This window comes from Gambusia affinis, linkage group LG22, assembly GCF_019740435.1.
Source record: "Gambusia affinis linkage group LG22, SWU_Gaff_1.0, whole genome shotgun sequence".
In the NCBI taxonomy this organism is placed as follows: Eukaryota; Metazoa; Chordata; class Actinopteri; order Cyprinodontiformes; family Poeciliidae; genus Gambusia; species Gambusia affinis.
Window position 1 is genome coordinate 5402734 of NC_057889.1, and position 18201 is coordinate 5420934.

Genomic DNA, 18201 nt, shown 5'->3' on the forward strand with positions numbered 1-18201 from the left:
AAATGGAGCACTTCAGGGCGCTCATAGAGTAATGGGGAGGCAGGTGGAGGGGTATTTACATTCCTGCTGCCCTCGCCGTGGCCTCATAGGGCTTCAGGGGGAGAACACAGGCTCTCTGCAGGCGGTACAAGGTGACGAATAAGGGTCCTGAGCTGCCATCTTTCTACCTTCAGTGTGTGCAGCTACTGGCACCGGCCACACTCCATTCCCCTAAAAGGAGACGCTGGAGCCAATGAGAGCTGAGGAGCGTCAGCCGTCGCTCCCCACATGTCGCCTCGGCTCTCTGGAGGTCTGCAGCCGCCCTCCCCGTCTCTCAACTCTGCGTTTCAGCTGCTCGGCTGCAACCCCCCGCCCCCACCGCTCCGTCCCCTCTCACTCAGCACACACATACCGTGACATGGCACAAGCAGACTGTGTCTGGCAACTGAATTACTCAGACATGTTCTCACATTACAATCATTTCCTGCAAACATCCACATCCCCAATTAAAGCGATATTACTTCATTCACATGGATCTGAGTAGCAGCACAAACTGAACAATTGTCTTGGTAACACTTTATTTTAAGGGGTGTGCAGAAGACTGACATGACATAACATCTGTTATAAGCATGAATGTTGTCATGAGGTGATATTTAGTAATGTACACTAATAATACTACTAATAATGACACTTTAAAACAAAGTTGCACTAAAACTTGCATTAAAAGTCCATTAAAATCGACAACTTTGCCTCATCTGGTAAATAATGAAACTTTTAATGCAAAGTTGTTCCAAAGCTTGCATTAAAAGTCTATTGAAAGTGTTAGCTTATCATTATTTAGTAAATAATGACTCTTTTAATATAATGTTCTATTACATCTTGCGTTAAAAATGACATTAAAAGTGTCAACTTTGCATTATTTGGTAAATAATGACAATTTTAATAAAAAGCTGTACCGAAAGTTGCATTAAAAGTCAATTAAAATTGTAAACATTGCACTACAAGTGTCGTTATTTATTGAATGACACTTCAGAACGTGTTATGTTTATGACAGTATATCAGTCTTATGCACACTCCTTCAAATAAAGTGTTACCAATAATATTTATTTCATAAATCCAAATAATTCTAATAATTTTAACACCCAAACATGTTTAAAAACCAGACCCCTGCATTAAAAGTATATATTTGCCATTTAGTCATGATAAATTATTGTCACATACACCATAAAAGCTGCTACTTAGCAGTTTATTGGGACCATAAAAAGGGCTGCTGGTTATGTCTCACCCCGGACCTTTAAACTGTCAAAGGAAATATCTCTCCATTCTGGAGGCATCCCTGTCACAGGATCCACTTTACGCTGCCTTTTTGCTGAGCAACACTTAATTTGGACTTGCATGAAGTCCTGAGCCCACCCACCGGCCCCCAGCCTCAGCACGCTGAATCATATTTAAGGAGGCCCTCTCATCCTCGCCCCCGAATCCCAGAGGAAACTCCAGCCCACTGCTTACAGCTTGGTGAGTATCTTCAACAATCTGGCTCAGAAGATACTGAATTTATATGTTCTTGCTGCCGGTTTTGTTTGTAGAATTAGATTGTTTGTGAAAGAAACTGAAGAAATATTTGGATGGTAATTCAGTTTTAGGATGTGTGTTGATACAACATCTTATAAACTGACTTAATGACAAACAGAAATGTGGACATTATTATATTTGTTCACTTAAAGAGCGTTCCTGACACTCATTCATTAAAATCTATCATCAAGATTTTATAATTTTGAAAACAAGTGAGTGAGTTTTATATACAACATTAAACCCCAACTTTATGTTTTCTTTTTTGGTTATTTATTTCACATAACAGTGAATTAATGTAGCAACCTTTACAAGGAGAATGTTTAGTTTTATACAACTATAGTGTCAATTGTGTTGCATAAAATGAAATACATTTAAAAAACTCTACATCTCCTTGAAAAGGAGATTTTGCAAGACAGTGAATTTTATTTTAAACCCCAACATTGTTAGGCTTTCTTTTTCAGTTATTATTTCACATAAATTTACATTTTTTAAATTTACAAGGAGAATGTTTAGTTTTATACAATTATAGTGTCAATTGTGCTGCAAAAAATAAAATACATCTAAAAATTTGACATTACTTTAAAAACAAAGGAAATTTTGGTAACTGAACAGGAATAACTGAACATTTAAGGGTCACTGATCCCAAATAACAAAGAGGGAGTGATTTTAGACAAGAAGAATGTAAAATAACTTGAAGTTAAAAGCAGTAAAGTCACATTTGGAGTTTAAAAGTTTTGGTTTGCTTCAAGCATCCAGCATCAGTCAAAAGATGCTCTGTGTAATTTGGTAGTCTAAAACAAGGGCTGGCACTTTGGATGCGTCCCAGAAATCCTAGAAAGATCTGAGCATATGTTTTGGATCCAAACAAGAGTTTATTATTCACGACAGCTGAGAGGAGACCCAGACCTCCTGCCACTTGTCTAAAGACTCACTGCATCAGCTGTTAACTGGGTCTGGCTTAACAATGAGACACTGAGCAGGAGTTGGGCTGTTGAGGCTTAAAATAGACGTGTTAGTTTGTTTGAGTGGACAGGGCCAAGTCCAGTTTTAGCTTTTCACAAAGCGGAAGAGCTTAAAGAGGAGATTAAACAACTCAAGGGTGTCTGCATATCAAAAATAGCTCCAGATTGCTTCACAGAACCGAGCCGTTTCTGAGTATGTTCCCATGTTTTGGGTTTTGCAGAAGGCCAACACAACAGACCAAACATGTGTGACGATGATGAGACCACCGCATTGGTGTGCGACAACGGTTCTGGTTTGGTCAAGGCGGGGTTTGCTGGTGACGATGCCCCCCGCGCCGTCTTTCCATCCATTGTTGGACGCCCCCGTCACCAGGTGAGGCAACTACTAATGACCCTTTGCACGTGACGTAACTTAATCAATCAAGGTGCCATGACGGAAGAGAGGAACAAGGGTATTGAACAGAGCGACGGAAGTTGTTTTCCAGAGTTGTTTTTGCCAGTTTATTTATGGCTTCTACTTGTTCAAATCAAGCTAATTTGTCTGTAAACACACCTGGTTGGGGCTCATAGGCAGCAGGATTTACAAAAGTTGAAAACTGCTAGCTTAGAAACCGACCCATACCTTTTCCCCCCTGATGTGTTAATCAAATTACAGAGTTTTCCTGAATGCATATCACATTATTTATATCACCATTTCATTAACAGCGTTTCCTCTTGCACTGGTGCAGCCCTACAAAAGACAAGATGCTAACCATACATGCTAGGCTACGTGACGGCGGGGCGTTGTTTCCATGGTTATTGGTGGTTAGATGCACCTTCTACATAATGCAAGATTTGATATCTTTCTAATCATAATTACTTATAAAGTAAATCAACATCAATCTTCTTACTTTGTAAAAAGTGTTTGCTGCAAATCGTGATTACACTGAGGGCTGACAGTCATTATGATTGACAGCTGCTCATTAAACATTAAAGTTACAAATTACAAGGTTGGTTTCCATCCTTGTCTGTTTGTGCAGCCGCCCATTTCTACAGTGAAATCAACTAGATTAAAGCAATATTAGTTTACATATCGCTGTTTTTAGACTAGTTTTAACGAAGCGCATTAGTTATTTTGACATCCATCATGGCGGAGTTCTGAAGAGCGTGACGTCACGTGCAAAGAGTCAGTAACTAAAAAGCTGATTTTTTTTGTATCTTCATCCTGAGTATCTGAAATGAATTTGTGTCCCTGGCAGGGTGTGATGGTGGGTATGGGTCAGAAGGACAGCTACGTGGGAGATGAGGCCCAGAGCAAGAGGGGTATCCTGACTCTGAAGTACCCGATTGAGCATGGCATTATCACCAACTGGGATGACATGGAGAAGGTGAGAAATGGAAGCGAATCAGCAGTAAATGTGAGGCGAAACATCAAAATCAATCCATGACGCTTTTTAATGTTTCTAGATCTGGCATCACACTTTCTACAATGAGCTCCGTGTGGCTCCAGAGGAGCATCCCACCCTGCTGACTGAAGCCCCGCTAAACCCAAAAGCCAACAGAGAGAAGATGACTCAGATCATGTTTGAAACCTTCAATGTCCCTGCCATGTATGTTGCCATCCAGGCAGTCCTGTCCCTTTATGCCTCTGGACGTACCACTGGTGAGACTCTACCATAGTTTATGCCACAATATCAATATCACAGTAGAAGAAACTTTTTGGTTAAGAAAATTTAGTTTTTTTTTCCTCAACAGGTATTGTACTGGACTCTGGGGATGGTGTGACACACAACGTACCAATCTATGAGGGGTACGCTCTTCCGCACGCCATCATGCGTCTTGATCTGGCTGGTCGGGACCTCACTGACTATCTGATGAAAATCCTGACTGAGCGTGGCTACTCTTTTGTCACCACAGGTATTATAGTGTTACCAATAACAAAAGTAAAACTAAAATATTACCCTAAAATGCATCTACTATTAGCAAGTCGCTTAGTTTAGATAAAAATTGACTATTAGATGATAAATCTTAAGAAATAGTTTTGAAAAGTTAAAAAAAGATGTATAAAATACAAATTTCAGCAAAAGGTATAGTTTATATCTTGGAAATAAAAACTAATATAGCTTAGCCTAAACTTTATACTAAACATATTCAACACTTTTAAGATAAAAACATTATGTACTTAAAAGAAAACAAATGGATGTTTTGCTATTGCTACCATATGTAGCATTACCAAACTATTTTCTTAACACTTTAGTATACCAAAAAATAAATTGTTAATTTATATAAAGCACTTTTTACATTAGTGTTTACAAAACAGATATGCACTACAATGTAAAAAAAACAAGTGTTGACTTTGTAGTTGACTCTCGAGATAAAGCTAGCAAATCTGTGGTAAGCTAATGGAAATGCCTGATTAGGTTTGCTTGAAAAATAATAAATAACGAATCGTTAAGTGTGATTACAATTTGTTCAATTTAAATTCAACCTCCAGTCAAGATAATGAAAAGTTTATTGCTGATTAAATAATTGTAAATTTACAACCACCGGATTAAACCAGTTTTTAATGATTAGCCAGCTCTCGACATTAAGGTAGCAAATCTGTGCTAGGCTAATGGTAATAACTGATTCTGTATGCTTGAAAAACAATAAAAAACAAATTAAGTCTGATTAGAATTGTTCAATTTAAACACAACCTCTACTTAAGACGATTAAATATTGATTGGTGAGTAAATAATTGTATTTTTACAACCACTGGAATAAACTATCTCTAGGAAACTTGTGCTAAGCTAATGGATATAGCTAATTTGTTTGAGAAACAATCTTTAAGTTGTCATGTGATTATCTAGTTCGTCTGAGATTTACATGTTGAATGTCTGGTGATACGTTTTGACTGGACTCGGATAATTTTTCTCTCCAGCTGAGCGTGAAATTGTGCGAGACATCAAGGAGAAGCTGTGCTATGTAGCACTGGACTTTGAGAACGAGATGGCGACCGCCGCCTCCTCCTCCTCCCTGGAGAAGAGCTACGAGCTTCCCGACGGGCAGGTCATCACCATCGGCAACGAGCGTTTCCGCTGCCCGGAGACTCTGTTCCAGCCTTCCTTCATCGGTGAGCCATGACCCGCAACAACAACAAAAAAGACCAAAACAACAGAAACCTTTTACAAAAACACTGATGAGGAGGAAAATTAAGTTATTTTACTGACATGGTAAAATATAGTTTTGGAGGAAATCACAATCTGCTATAATTATTTTGATTACTACCATTATTTTACATATACATGCAAGTTTTCAGTGGTAATTTTTCGTTTTTATGTATATATGAATTCTAAGTCATGTATTAGCGCCACTGTGAATAGAGAACAAAAGAGTACATTTCTGTCAGAACAATTTCTGAAATGTTCTTGAAAAAATATAAAAGTTTTTAAGTTTGAAAAATCAAAAATGTGCTAGAGAAAAAACAACAAATTTTGAGATCTCAAAAGTTTATAGAAAAATCTTGGAAATCTCTGATGTTTGAAAAGTCGCCAATTTTCTAGAAAGACTAAAATTTTCTAGAAAAAAAACATTGAAATTTCTGATTTTCTAAAGTTAAAAAATTTCAACTTTTAAAATTTAATATTTTTGACTTTTTTAGCTCAGAAATTTCCATGTGTTTTTCTTGAGAATGTTAAATTTTTTATAGGAAATTTGCAAATTTCAAAACTCAGTTTCCAAATATCAAAAATTGCTGACTTTTAAAACTTTCAAAAGTTAAACAGTTAAACTTTTGAGACAGAATATGAAAAATTTTGTACTTTTCAACTCAGAAATGTCCATGTTTTTGGGAGAATTTTTCAGTTTTTTTCTATCAAATTTATCAAACTTTTCATACTCAGATAATTTCTAAATATTGAAAATTTTTGACTTTTCAAACTTATCTGAATCTCAAAATTTCTTTTTTTCTATCCCATTTAAAATTTTTTCAAACGAAGAAGTTTCCACAATTTTTTCTAGAATATTTCTGAGATTAATCTAAATATTTCAGATTTTTCTGGTGGAAATGTACTCCTTTTATTCTGCGTACAATGGCACTAAAACGCCGTAGTAGAATTCAGGGCCTCTGTTGGACTGAAATATTTCATATTTAAAACAAAAAGAAAGAATATTAGCTGTTTAGGTCTTGAGCTATTGTACATTATTTTATTTCAGATGTTTTCTCTAAACTTCACATTTTACTGTAAATTCATAAAACATTTGTTGTGTAACTTTCTCAGGTATGGAGTCTGCTGGCATCCATGAAACCGCTTACAACAGCATCATGAAGTGTGACATTGACATTCGTAAGGACCTTTATGCCAACAATGTGTTGTCTGGTGGAACCACCATGTACCCTGGTATTGCCGACCGTATGCAGAAAGAAATAACCGCCTTGGCCCCAAGCACCATGAAAATCAAGGTGAGCATGACTCTTTATGGGAAGCTGTAAGTTGCTCTGATGTCCTTTTTGTAAAACCCTTTCTCTCTTCTCTCCTTGCAGATCATTGCTCCTCCTGAGAGGAAATATTCTGTTTGGATCGGTGGCTCCATCTTGGCCTCTCTGTCCACTTTCCAGCAGATGTGGATCAGCAAGCAGGAGTATGATGAAGCTGGCCCCTCCATCGTCCACAGGAAGTGCTTCTAAATCGCCAGTCAGAACCAAAACCAGAACCAAAACCAACAACCAAACTAGCTTACTTTCCATAACTTTATTTCTACTGTGTATATACATGTGCTGTTGTAATAATAAATAGTTTTTTAAAATGCAATTCAAGGGTTTGGAGAGTTGTTTTGATAAAATTACATTTAATGCTATTCTAAGTATTTGGTGGGTTTGGTAACAAACCATTTCTTTTCTAACAAGTCATTTAAAAAGACTAAAAGCACAAGCCAACACAATAACAATACACTGTCAGCAATCATTTATTATTATTATTATTTAGTTTGAGCTTTGGAAATTATTTTATAGATGACCAAATGGTTTTAGCTGTTATGCTCTAATAACCCAAAACTATGTGAAATCAAACTTTGGGAACCAAAGAAAATTAAACTTCCTAAATATTTCCCCTTCACCTGAAAACAAAAAATTATAACTAATAAGACTACTGCATCATATATTTATGTTTTGAGTCAAAAGAAAACAGTTCTGTCATCATAAAATTGTTCGTTTGAAGCCATGTTAGTACAAAACCTCCAGAGGTTCTCAAAAAAATTTTAATGCAGTAATGTTAAAAAAAAACCTGTAAAAATGAAATTTATGAGTTAAATCAATTATGGCATTAGACTAGGAGAAAACGTAAACACAAATGTTGATTGAAAGCCTTTAGAAACATGATATTTTTTTAAAATGTAATTTTAATTGAAATTGTTCATTTTGCAAATATTAATCGAATAATGAAATTGTTTTAATAAATTCCACTGTTTTCTTTGGTTTAACAGTTTTACAGATCATTTCCTCAAAGTCATATAATCTGTTTCTCTTTCCAAAAACTATATGAAGTACAATGTAAAAAAACAAAAAAACAAGTTTAACTGATTAGCTAGCTCTCGAGGTGAAGCTAGCAAATTTGTGCTAGCTTCTGGTTATATCTAATTAAGCTTCCTTGAACAATAATGTGTAATCAAGCTTTTAGCCTGATTACATTTTGTTCAATTTTAGTAAAACTTCTAGTTGAGGTGAAAAGCACTTACATAAAATAAATATAGAGGGATTATCAGCAGCCACTCTACTGCGCATGCGGAAATTGTTTTAATAATTTTTGACGTTTGTGGCATTTTCTCTCATCATTTATCGACTCACTCCCACTTAATACTTACGAGCCGTTAAGACGCATCTCATTCATTTATGTTAATTAGATAGAATAACTTATTTTATCCCGCTGTGATAAACAGTTGTAGTACTACAGTGACTGACAACAAACTAGCTAATGTTGAAACAAAATTAATACGGGTAACCATGGCAACCAGTTGCCTCCCGACAGCTCCCTGCAGTCAAGTTGCGCGTGCATTCTCTGTGTTTACGAATAAATATCCCCTTACATATTTAAAACATTAGTAGAGAGAGTGAAAACTGGGGAGTTTTTATCCTCAATGCCCTCCCTTAGTTGAAGAATAGTTGTTGTTTTCTTTTCAATTGGAATAGTGAAGAATGGGTATAAAATGTTGAGTAAAATGTTGAGCAAGATAAAAACTCATGTCAACTATCTTCCCTTTGTCACCTGAATGCAACACTTGCTTTCTTCTGTGTCCCAGGTGAAACTAATCAGTATAACTAGCATATAAAAGCTTTCTTCTATGTCTGCAGGTTCATTTTCTTAGTTATTTTCCCAGGTCAACTGAAAACTGTTGGATGCTTCTGGATTCTTGTTTTTGAAATGAAGATTACAGACAGTAACGTGATTCGATTTCACCTCCAAGCTCTTTATGGGATTTCTGTAAAGAACTTTGCGAAGAAGAAAGGGAAATTGGTGTACACTGGAGCTAAGGTGTTTGGGGTCCCTCTGGAAAATTTGCCCAGACGATACATTCCTGAATTTGGTCTTGTACCCTGGTAAGTGAATGCAGAAAGTAAACACTGATTAGCTTGATTGAATCTAGTGTTTTGGTTTCTATCTTAGCTTTTTAGTGGATGGTTGCTCTTTTCTGTTGGACCGTGTTGGTACTGTGGGCCTGTTCAGAAAACCAGGCTCCCTTCCTCGCGTTAAGATCCTCAGGGTAAGATTTATCCTCCATTTGAACCACATTAAATGGTCATATGCAGTACTTTTAATCAGTTTTCTATGTTTATAGCTATCATGCATCAAAATTAATATTATTATTTTTTTGCCTGGTTTAGGAGAAATTGAATCGTGGGGACGATGCCCTGTCCACTGCTTCCCCCTATGATATCGCTACCCTCGTCAAACAGTTTTGCAGGGAGCTTCCTGAACAGCTGTTCCCTTCTGAGCTTCATGCAGCCCTGCTGAAAGCGCAGGCCCTCCCCGACCTGCAGGACAAGATGGCTGCCCTTCAGTTACTCTCCTGTTTGCTTCCAGCCAGAAACTCATCCTGCCTGCAGTATCTGTTTGACTTCCTTCACAAAGTTTCTCAGAGGTATGAATGATTAACAGAGTGGAGAATATTGGACCTGTAGACACAGAAAATAGTTGGGTTTTTTGTTGTTGTTGTTTTTGCTAAGTATCACCACTGAGACACATTTATAGGAAAGAAAAATGGATGAAAGTATCAGTTAACAATTTACTCTTCTGGATTTTGCAACAATTTCTCTCTAAAACGTGTTTGAACAATGACATCACAGGCTTTAAAACTGGCTAGTTTACCCCATATAGTGACACAATTAAAGAGCGCAAATATAATTTTAAAAGCATTCACAAACATTATTTGTTTTATATTAATTTCCCTTATGGTTCATTAGTGCAGCAAAGGGGGCAAATGATTGATATCAGAACTAATCAGAAACCCGGTTGGACTGTTTTCAGCTGGATTTGCTTGGATATTCAGCATGCTGTGAGATCAACATTAGCTATGTCTCCATTGACCGTAACATTGTACAAATTGGAATTACAAAAATAAACTTGCTTAATTGAAACACCACAATTTAAAAAAGCTGTATTTTGCAGTAGGATGGGGTTTTTTGGCTGCATTTAAAGCTAGTGTTGATCACATGACTTGCATCACGAGTTATGTGATCAACAACCGGATGTTGCAGGAAAGACAAAGGTGACAGGAAATGGTAGGATGATGCTGGTGTAGCGCTTTTTTAAAATCACTTGCCTTGTGAACAAATTTATTACCGTCACTTTTAAATGCTGCAACATTTTGAGTCAATTTTATCACTTCCTGATTCTTTATTTTAGAGTGTTAGTTTGTGAAAAGACAATGTTGTTTAATCAGTTCAGCTCTCAGAGAATGAAACTAGTCAACTTTTGGGGCTTGAAATGGAAGGTTTCATTTTACCAAAGAGTGTCATATTTTCATGTGATCATAAAAAGATTTTCTTCTTTTCTCAGATGCTCTGACAACTTGATGACCAGCTCCAATCTGGCCACAGTTTTTGTCCCATGCCTCTTACCGCCGCCAAACAAAACCGAAATGTCAGAAGAACGACTTAAACTTCGAGTTCTTGTCCTGCGCACTTTCATAGAGTTTCCGCATGTTTTTGGTAATAAATTGATCATATTAGTTCATTATCATTTTAAAATATCTTTGGCTGACTTTCTTCTAAATGCATCATATTTTAGGTGCGATTTCTAAAACTGTTATGGACAGCATGAAATCTTTTATGAACTTTGTTCATCTGGAGGATGTGTTCAAGAAAAGAAACCAAAAGATGCGGAGCTTAAAGGGTAAAATACAATTACTCCTGAGAAATTTAAATTTTACTATATTAAAGTTGGTTTTTTTTCCCTCAGTAAAACGATGTGAGAAGACCAGGCTCTGGATTCAGAGCAAGCCAAAGGTCAGGTCTGCAGTTTCTGACCCGACTCTTGTCTGCATAGCGAAAGGCGACCCAAAGCTGAGGAGAAGCATTGGTCTGGAAACCTTCCCCAACATCCAGCTGTTCAGGACCTGCATGCCCAATGAAGGTAGAAGTGATATTTAAAATGGACATTGCTTCTGTTCTTGTGGAAAGAATAATTAATACACATGTTTATAGATCAAAGTTTCAGATCTGCAAACACAACTTTTGTTACTGCGTTGGAGAGACTGCAGCACAAAACCTGGAGGAGACGTTCTTCACCAATCTAAATTTTACTACTTGTTCCATGTTTGTCCATCTCTGAAAAATATCTGAACAGATTTTGTTGTATCAGACTTTTTTTTTTCTCTTTTAAATAAATGTCGTTTTTATGTGACTGTTACTTTTCTGTACTTCGTCAGTCAAAGATTTGACTTTCTTAGGGTTACAAATTTTGTCATGTTAATCAATAAACTTCAGTACATTTGATGCACTGATGCAAAGCAGCTTATTGTGAAGTAAAACTTTTAAACAAATCTGAAACGTGTAATGCATTCCCCTAAAAACCAGCTTTTAGATCCACCTCAGAGTGGAAAAAATCTTGCTAGGTTTCAAGTTGCTAATAATTTCCTCTTTCAAATGGATTGAACATTGCTCTGAAATGTTCAAATCCTAAGATTTTGTTGAATCCTAAGACATTGTTGAAACTTAAACATTCTTCCTGGTAGTTTCCCTTTGGTTGTTACTTCACTCATTCAGAAAACCCCAGTATTTAAATTTAGTTTGAATTATGACACTTTCTTTTGAATGGGATAAATAGATTATATGGGTTTAAAGGCCTGATCAGGTCTTATAAAAGCAATTTAACTAAGGCTTTTTATTTTAAAATATCAGCATTTTGAATTTCTGCATTATTTCTAAGTTGAACACTTACTAAATGACATAAATGTTAACGGACCTGTGTGCCACCAATGAGAAAATAGGAATTCTGGTTTCCTAGCAACTGCATCTGATCCGTGAAGCGGTTTCACACCACCGGAAATGTGACATTGTCTTTCAAAATAAAGGACCGCTATATAGATGGTTGCAACAAATTTGAGTTTAACAAGGAGTTGGTGTATCAATCGTTGCAACCTGAGCGGTAACACTTAAAGTTACAATTTCCTGTATAACATCGATTTAAACTGGCCAGGAATTCGCTTTTGTGAGAGTTACTAACGGATGTGGAATGTAATGTATTTTATTTTTTGAAAGAAAAACGGAACTCATTTTTTCATGGTGACTTACTTGATGGAGTAGGCAGGTTCCTCCGTCTGCGTATTCAAGGTAAAGAAAAACATCATTTTAGTGCGTTTCTTTTTCAAATGTACATAAAATGAAACTTATTAAAACGAACAGAGCATGTGGTTGAGTTTAACGTGTAATCTGATCATTTTGGCTATTCACGGGCTGTTGACAGAGAGTGGCGCATCATAAATGTGTATCTCCATTTTATAATATGCTACAGTTTAGATAACGGCTTGCTCCATTCAATCTGTTATGGTTAAGGGTCAAAGTTCAGGCTAATTATTTTCGGATTAAGTAAAAACAGCTGTTTGTTGGTGGTTATATGCCATTTGTCCAAAGATGCTTCGTGTGCGCTTCACCCCCGCAGATGACAGAAATGGGATCCTCTGCGCGGCTCTCTCTGCTCGGACTGCTGGTGTTCCTGCAGCTCGGCAGAGCTCCAGCTCGCACTCCCCGCACGGCGGTTGACCAGGTGTCCGAGGCCGACATCCAGCGGCTGCTGCACGGCGTCATGGAGCAGCTGGGCATCGCTCGGCCCCGGGTGGAGTACCCTGCACATCAGGCCACGAACATCGTCGGGCCTCAGAGCATACAAGGTAATCAAAACAACTTTTTTTAAATAAAAAAAAAATGTTTTCCCCGTTTTTCTTGAGTCTCAGTTTGTTCTTCTGGAATAACTCATAATATTATGAACACTTACATTAACATTGTGTTTAGATATTGCAGTGTAAGAAGTAAGGTTTTTTTTTTATTGTAGGAAAAATGTTGATGGTTGTAATGTCTCTTCCGCCCACCAGGTGGTGCTCATGAAGGCCTGCAGCACCTCGGTCCTTACGGAAACATCCCAAACATCGTGGCTGAGCTGACAGGCGACAATGTTCCCAAAGACTTTAGCGATGACCACAGCTACCCAGACCCTCCAAACCCCTGTCCCCTGGGAAAAACGGGTAGAAACTTTAACCTCCATTTTTATGTTCGGAACCACCAATGTAAATATACAGGCAGACAACGACTTTTAAAAGCAACAAATGCCAAAATAAAGACAAACTGAAGGTTTAGGTTTTGTTGCTTTATTCAACTTAAGAGGATGAATGTGTCTTTCATTGACAGATAAATTACCTTTATAAGGTGAGAAAAATGTCTTACGTTTTTATAATCTGCCAATGGTACATGTACTTTTTCTTAAATATTAAGGAACTATTTACTTAAAACAAGCCTCCGTATCTTGCTAAAAAGTTACTTGTGAGTTAGTTTTGTCTTATTTCAAGACATTACAAATAAATTACTATAAACTAGATCAAAAATATTTGGTAATATTTTGTGTTTTTACTGTGTAGAAATGACTTAAAACAGGAAACGTTTGATTTAGTCTGTCGGTGAGAAAATAATGGTCACAATTACTTAGATTTACATCGGAGGGTATAACCACAAATAATGCATTACATGTACATTTTCTGACAGCACTTTGTTTCATAAAAGTATCTTTTTTTTTTTAATTTTTACTCACAGCAGGAGATGGTTGCTTGGAAAATGCTCCGGACACGGCTGAGTTCAGCAGGGAGTTTCAGAAACATCAGCACCTCTTCGACCCAGAGCATGACTACCCCGCTCTGGGAAAGTGGGTGAGGGAATCAGCAGACACATAAACTCTTAATTATTTTTAAAAATAGTTCAATGTAATGTTTCTTATTAGAAGCTTCAAACTGACTGGTTTGTCTAAAATGTGGCCATGATTTAGGATCTTTGCAGTTTTTTTGTTTTAGGTTCTTTACCTCCATTTGGGAAAACCATAGATTTTATTTTAAATTGACATCTTGTTTTGCAGGAAATTTTATCTCCTGCAAAATGTGATTATATATTTGGTCTTTGATTTGAAGACATGTGAACTACAACATTGTGTTTTATTAAAGAAATTGTTTTTTGGTTTCTTTCAGAACAAAAAGCTTTTATACCAAAAGCTGAAGGGAGAACCAAAGAGAAGGAAAAGGGTAAAATACTCACCTCTAGTTTTTTACAATACTTTTTCCTTTGACATTTTTAATTTGTAGGATTAAGTTTGAGAAATGTCTTGTCTTTTAGATACTCTGACTATTGTGTTTTCCACAGTGTATCATAAGCCTGGCGGGCCACCAGGCTTTACTTTTGCCACCATCAGGCTAAGCATTACTTGTTTAAGTTTTTGTTAAATGTTTGCATTTTTAAGACTTTATAGTTGGTATTCAGGTGTTAAACTTTCAATAACACATAATTATCAAGTGATATTTTCAAATTTTCTGTCAACTATAAACATTTTTTAACTCAAAAACACGACAGAAAAATGACTGCCAAGCGCCCAACCACCAGGGTTAGCAAGTTTTCTCAGGGAAACTTTACACTGGTTTGTTAGAATTACCACTTAAATATATATTTTTTTACTTGCTTATGTCTTAATTTTATAAATATACTCTTCAGGGCAGGTACTTGGATAGATCCATCTGTTTTCAGGGTGAAATGATTATACAACAAAACAACTTTAGTAATTTATTTTAAAAAAATAAATAAATTGGGTGTGCAAATTTAATTTCTTGTAGATTTGCTCTAAAACCACACATGCAGCATTTAAATGCATTGGTGCTTCCAAGAGTGTAGATGGAATAATGAAGAGAAAGGACAATTTAAGGCGAACTGCAAAACTTTCACAGTTTTGGTGTCAATAATCTCAATCAGTTCATCCTGAATAAATAAATCCTTCTTATAAACCAATATGAAACCAGTATTTATGAAGTTACGTAAACATTCCTCATGTCTGTTTCCACAGAGCATCAACCCTTATTTACAGGGTCAAAGGTTGGACAATGTGGTTGCCAAGAAATCCGTTCCCCATTTCTCAGAAGAAGAAACATCGACCACTGCGGCTCCCAGCAAACCTGCAATCTGAAATTTGGGAAAACCTGGAAAATGTTTTTCTCTCAGATAAATGTTTGTAGGCTGCACACTCCAGGATTTGTTTCAATAGACATTGGCACAGTGTTTTCAGCAGAAGCGCTGCATTTTCATTGACTTAAACGTAAAAATCTGCCAAGATCTATCTGGTGATTCGCCTAAAGCACATGTGTCAAACTCGAGGCCCAGGGACCCAATCTGACCCGCTGTAGCTTTTTATGTGGCCCTCTAGACTCCAAATTACATCAATTAGTCCCTCCAGTTTTTCACAAATCTGCTAAATTCATACAAAATCTACAGATTCTCACATTTTTTTCTGAGTTTTACTGTGAAGTTTTCTCAAAATTGCCCAAAAACATTGAGTTTAAGTAACTGGTGCTTGATGTTGAGCTAAAGTCCAGGACCGATGCAACGATTAATAAAAATTCACATTTAGCATCATAAATTTCTTACGAATATTTCTAAATTGGCACCACAAAAACAATCTCAAAATCCTGGATGAATTGATCAGTGTGAAAAGATGTTAAATATTACATTTTAAGAAACAAATGGGTATTAATTGACATTTTAACAGTTGAGTGGGGTTTTAATACATTCAGTCCCTTTAATAACATTCAGACTTTTGATTTGACTCAAAATGAAAATGAGTTCAACACCCCTGACTTAAAGCTAAAAAATAAACAAGTGGGCATAAAAACAGAATTTTTTGGGAAGATAATCCTAGAATTATGTGCTACTTTGCATTAGAAATTTGGTAACAGGAAATAGAGTCCGTGTTAAAACTGCTTTGGTAAATATTTAAAACTAAATTTAGAAGGTAAAAAAGTGATTCAAGTATCCTTCAGCTGATTAAGATTGATGCTGTTAAAGCTGTCACTAATATAAGATCTCATAATTACAGATACGATCCAGAATGTGTAAAGTTTTATTAAAGATCTGGAGGTTAAATTATAGCTTATTTATTCACAGCAGTACAGAGAACAGTTTTACTCAGTTTGTTAAAATGTTATGATTCATGTGTCTCTTCAACATCTATAAATCTCCTTTTATTTAAAATCTGCTTATGAACATCTTCACTCCGGCATGACAAATATTTGGAGCTTTTTCTCTTCAGGCTGCAGCGACTCTTATCTTGTTTACAGCATCTTGTCAAAATGTTTGTCTTCTGTTTTTGTTCTGTAAAGTCAAATAAACAACTTATCTGCATTGACAAAGTCTGGAAGTTTTGGGTTTGTTTTTTTTTTTTCCTCCGTTTTCAGAAAGATAAAGTGAGGATCGGGGCTGGAGGTGTGTTCTTCTGCTGAAACTTAAAGCTGCTTCAGAGAAGCCAGGACTAGCAGAGAGAAACATCTTGTGGACAGAGCAAAGTTGTTTTAGGGGGATTTAACACAGCAGGTAAATGGAGATATACTGACAGACTTTATATCCTGAATTAGTGCTTGGACAGCTCTGGAGAAAATTGAGAGAACACTTAAAATGCTCAATTTCTCTAATTTTACTTTGTATAGGATTATGTCTTAGTAAAATGAACATTGTTCTTTTATTCTATGAACTACTGACATGTCTGAAATTCCAAGCAAAAAGTTAGTATTTATTTGCAGAAAATATTTAAAAAGATGCAGTGCTTTCAGACCTCAAATAATGCAAAGAAAACAAGTTCATATTCATTTAGAAACAACAACACTGATGTTTTAACTCGGGAGAAGTTCAAAAATCAATATTTGGAGGAACAACCCAGGTTTTCACCGGGGTTCACTGCAGTGGGCTCTTCAGAGCTTTATGTCAAGTTTTGGATTTAAAAATTGGGAAAAGATACGGGAAAACTTGCGGGATAGAGGGGTACTATATGGTTGTTTCCCGGCCAAAACGGGAGACTTGACGGGTAGTTTGAGCGTAAAAGCTGTGCGTAAAATGTTCTCCATTGTTCTTCTTTCAGCTTCAGCGATGCATTCCCATTCGGGACTGATCTTTAAAGCAGTCCTGGCTCTTCTACTCCCGAGGCCGAGCAGCGCCGAGTCCGACCCATTTCAAGCCGTCAACCCGAACGAATCGGACGGGTGCGTCCAGCCTCCTCTCTCCGCGCTTCTCTCCCGCGGCGCCGCGTCCGCAGCCGCGACAGATGAGATCCTGGAGTCCAGCCAGGAAGCGCTGCTCGTCACGGAGCGCCGCTACCTGCGGACGGACTGGTGCAAGACGCAGATGCTGAAGCAGACCATCCAGGAGGAGGGCTGCCTGAGCCGCACCATCACCAACCGCTTCTGCTACGGACAATGCAACTCCTTCTACATCCCGCGCCACACTTACCAGGACGGCGGCGTGTTCCAGGCCTGCTCCGCCTGCAGACCGAAAACGTTCAGCACCATCACCCTCACGCTGTTTTGTCCGGGTCAGACGCCCAGCACGCGGAGGAAGCGGGTCCAGCGCGTGAAGCAGTGCCGCTGCGTAAATATCAACACGGACAGAGCCACAGCCGGATGACCGGACCGTTAATAAATAATCAAGAAAACGGCGTCAGGGTACCAGAGTGAGGACACCTTTGATGAAACTTGACTGAACTGCTGGAGAGTCCAAAGCCGGCCCAAGTTACGCGGCTTCTTGGGGCCCAACACCACCAGGGGCCCCCCCAAGAGCATTATTTTATTTTATTTTGTAGTGATGAATTGCACATTTTACACTGTCTACACTTTCTGTTCCAAATTTTAAAAACAAAAAACATTATACTTGCTAACTTGTTTACTGTAAATTCAATTTTACTTTCAATAGTTGAATTAACATCTAACATTTATAGTAAATACCACTCTCCTTTTAAAATGCAATTGATTTCTATGCCCGTCAACTAAAAAGTAGTTTAAAATTATATTCTAATTTATTGAGCTGTTTCTATGCTCCTTTTCTTTTTTCCTGATGCTTCTCGATTTTTCTAATCTACTTAAATAAACAAAATACACCGTGACTTTGTCATAATATTGTTTTATTTTTGAAAAAAAATACAGTGAGAATACATGCAAGTTGTTTATTTCT

The 18201-nt window shown here is 37.1% G+C and overlaps 3 protein-coding genes across 3 annotated transcripts; all 3 read left to right on the forward strand.

Annotated features, from left to right (window-relative positions):
- The first annotated feature begins 1340 nt into the window (after positions 1 to 1340).
- actc1a (actin alpha cardiac muscle 1a) lies at positions 1341 to 7282 on the forward strand. Its single transcript, XM_044105730.1, has 8 exons — positions 1341 to 1494; positions 2735 to 2886; positions 3752 to 3880; positions 3960 to 4155; positions 4248 to 4409; positions 5413 to 5604; positions 6752 to 6933; positions 7015 to 7282. Exons 2-8 carry the CDS (start codon positions 2758 to 2760, stop codon positions 7156 to 7158), a joined length of 1134 nt encoding a protein of 377 aa, XP_043961665.1. The 5' UTR covers positions 1341 to 1494; positions 2735 to 2757; the 3' UTR covers positions 7159 to 7282.
- A 1502-nt stretch (positions 7283 to 8784) lies between these two features.
- LOC122825852 (neuroendocrine protein 7B2) lies at positions 8785 to 16394 on the forward strand. The gene is made up of 13 exons (XM_044107434.1): positions 8785 to 9063; positions 9131 to 9227; positions 9349 to 9605; positions 10523 to 10674; positions 10754 to 10858; positions 10925 to 11098; positions 11170 to 11244; positions 11394 to 11415; positions 12598 to 12854; positions 13056 to 13205; positions 13768 to 13880; positions 14193 to 14246; positions 15056 to 16394. Exons 1-13 carry the CDS (start codon positions 8888 to 8890, stop codon positions 15173 to 15175), a joined length of 1752 nt encoding a protein of 583 aa, XP_043963369.1. The 5' UTR covers positions 8785 to 8887; the 3' UTR covers positions 15176 to 16394.
- A 47-nt stretch (positions 16395 to 16441) lies between these two features.
- Positions 16442 to 18133, forward strand: grem1a (gremlin 1a, DAN family BMP antagonist). Its single transcript, XM_044105731.1, has 2 exons — positions 16442 to 16575; positions 17117 to 18133. Exon 2 carries the CDS (start codon positions 17125 to 17127, stop codon positions 17656 to 17658), a length of 534 nt encoding a protein of 177 aa, XP_043961666.1. The 5' UTR covers positions 16442 to 16575; positions 17117 to 17124; the 3' UTR covers positions 17659 to 18133.
- Positions 18134 to 18201: the final 68 nt, after the last annotated feature.

Excerpts from the sequence above, each read along its gene's own strand:
- actc1a (XM_044105730.1), top strand. The coding sequence starts at position 2,758 with ATGTGTGACGATGATGAGACCACCGCATTGGTGTGCGACAACGGTTCT. Across the intron at positions 2,887-3,751 it reads TTGGACGCCCCCGTCACCAG|GGTGTGATGGTGGGTATGGG; the intron begins GTGAGGCAACTA and ends TGTCCCTGGCAG. Across the intron at positions 6,934-7,014 it reads CAAGCACCATGAAAATCAAG|ATCATTGCTCCTCCTGAGAG; the intron begins GTGAGCATGACT and ends CTCTCCTTGCAG.
- LOC122825852 (XM_044107434.1), top strand. The coding sequence starts at position 8,888 with ATGAAGATTACAGACAGTAACGTGATTCGATTTCACCTCCAAGCTCTT. Across the intron at positions 9,064-9,130 it reads GAATTTGGTCTTGTACCCTG|CTTTTTAGTGGATGGTTGCT; the intron begins GTAAGTGAATGC and ends TTTCTATCTTAG. Across the intron at positions 11,245-11,393 it reads GCACAAAACCTGGAGGAGAC|TCAAAGATTTGACTTTCTTA; the intron begins GTTCTTCACCAA and ends GTACTTCGTCAG.
- grem1a (XM_044105731.1), top strand. The coding sequence starts at position 17,125 with ATGCATTCCCATTCGGGACTGATCTTTAAAGCAGTCCTGGCTCTTCTA.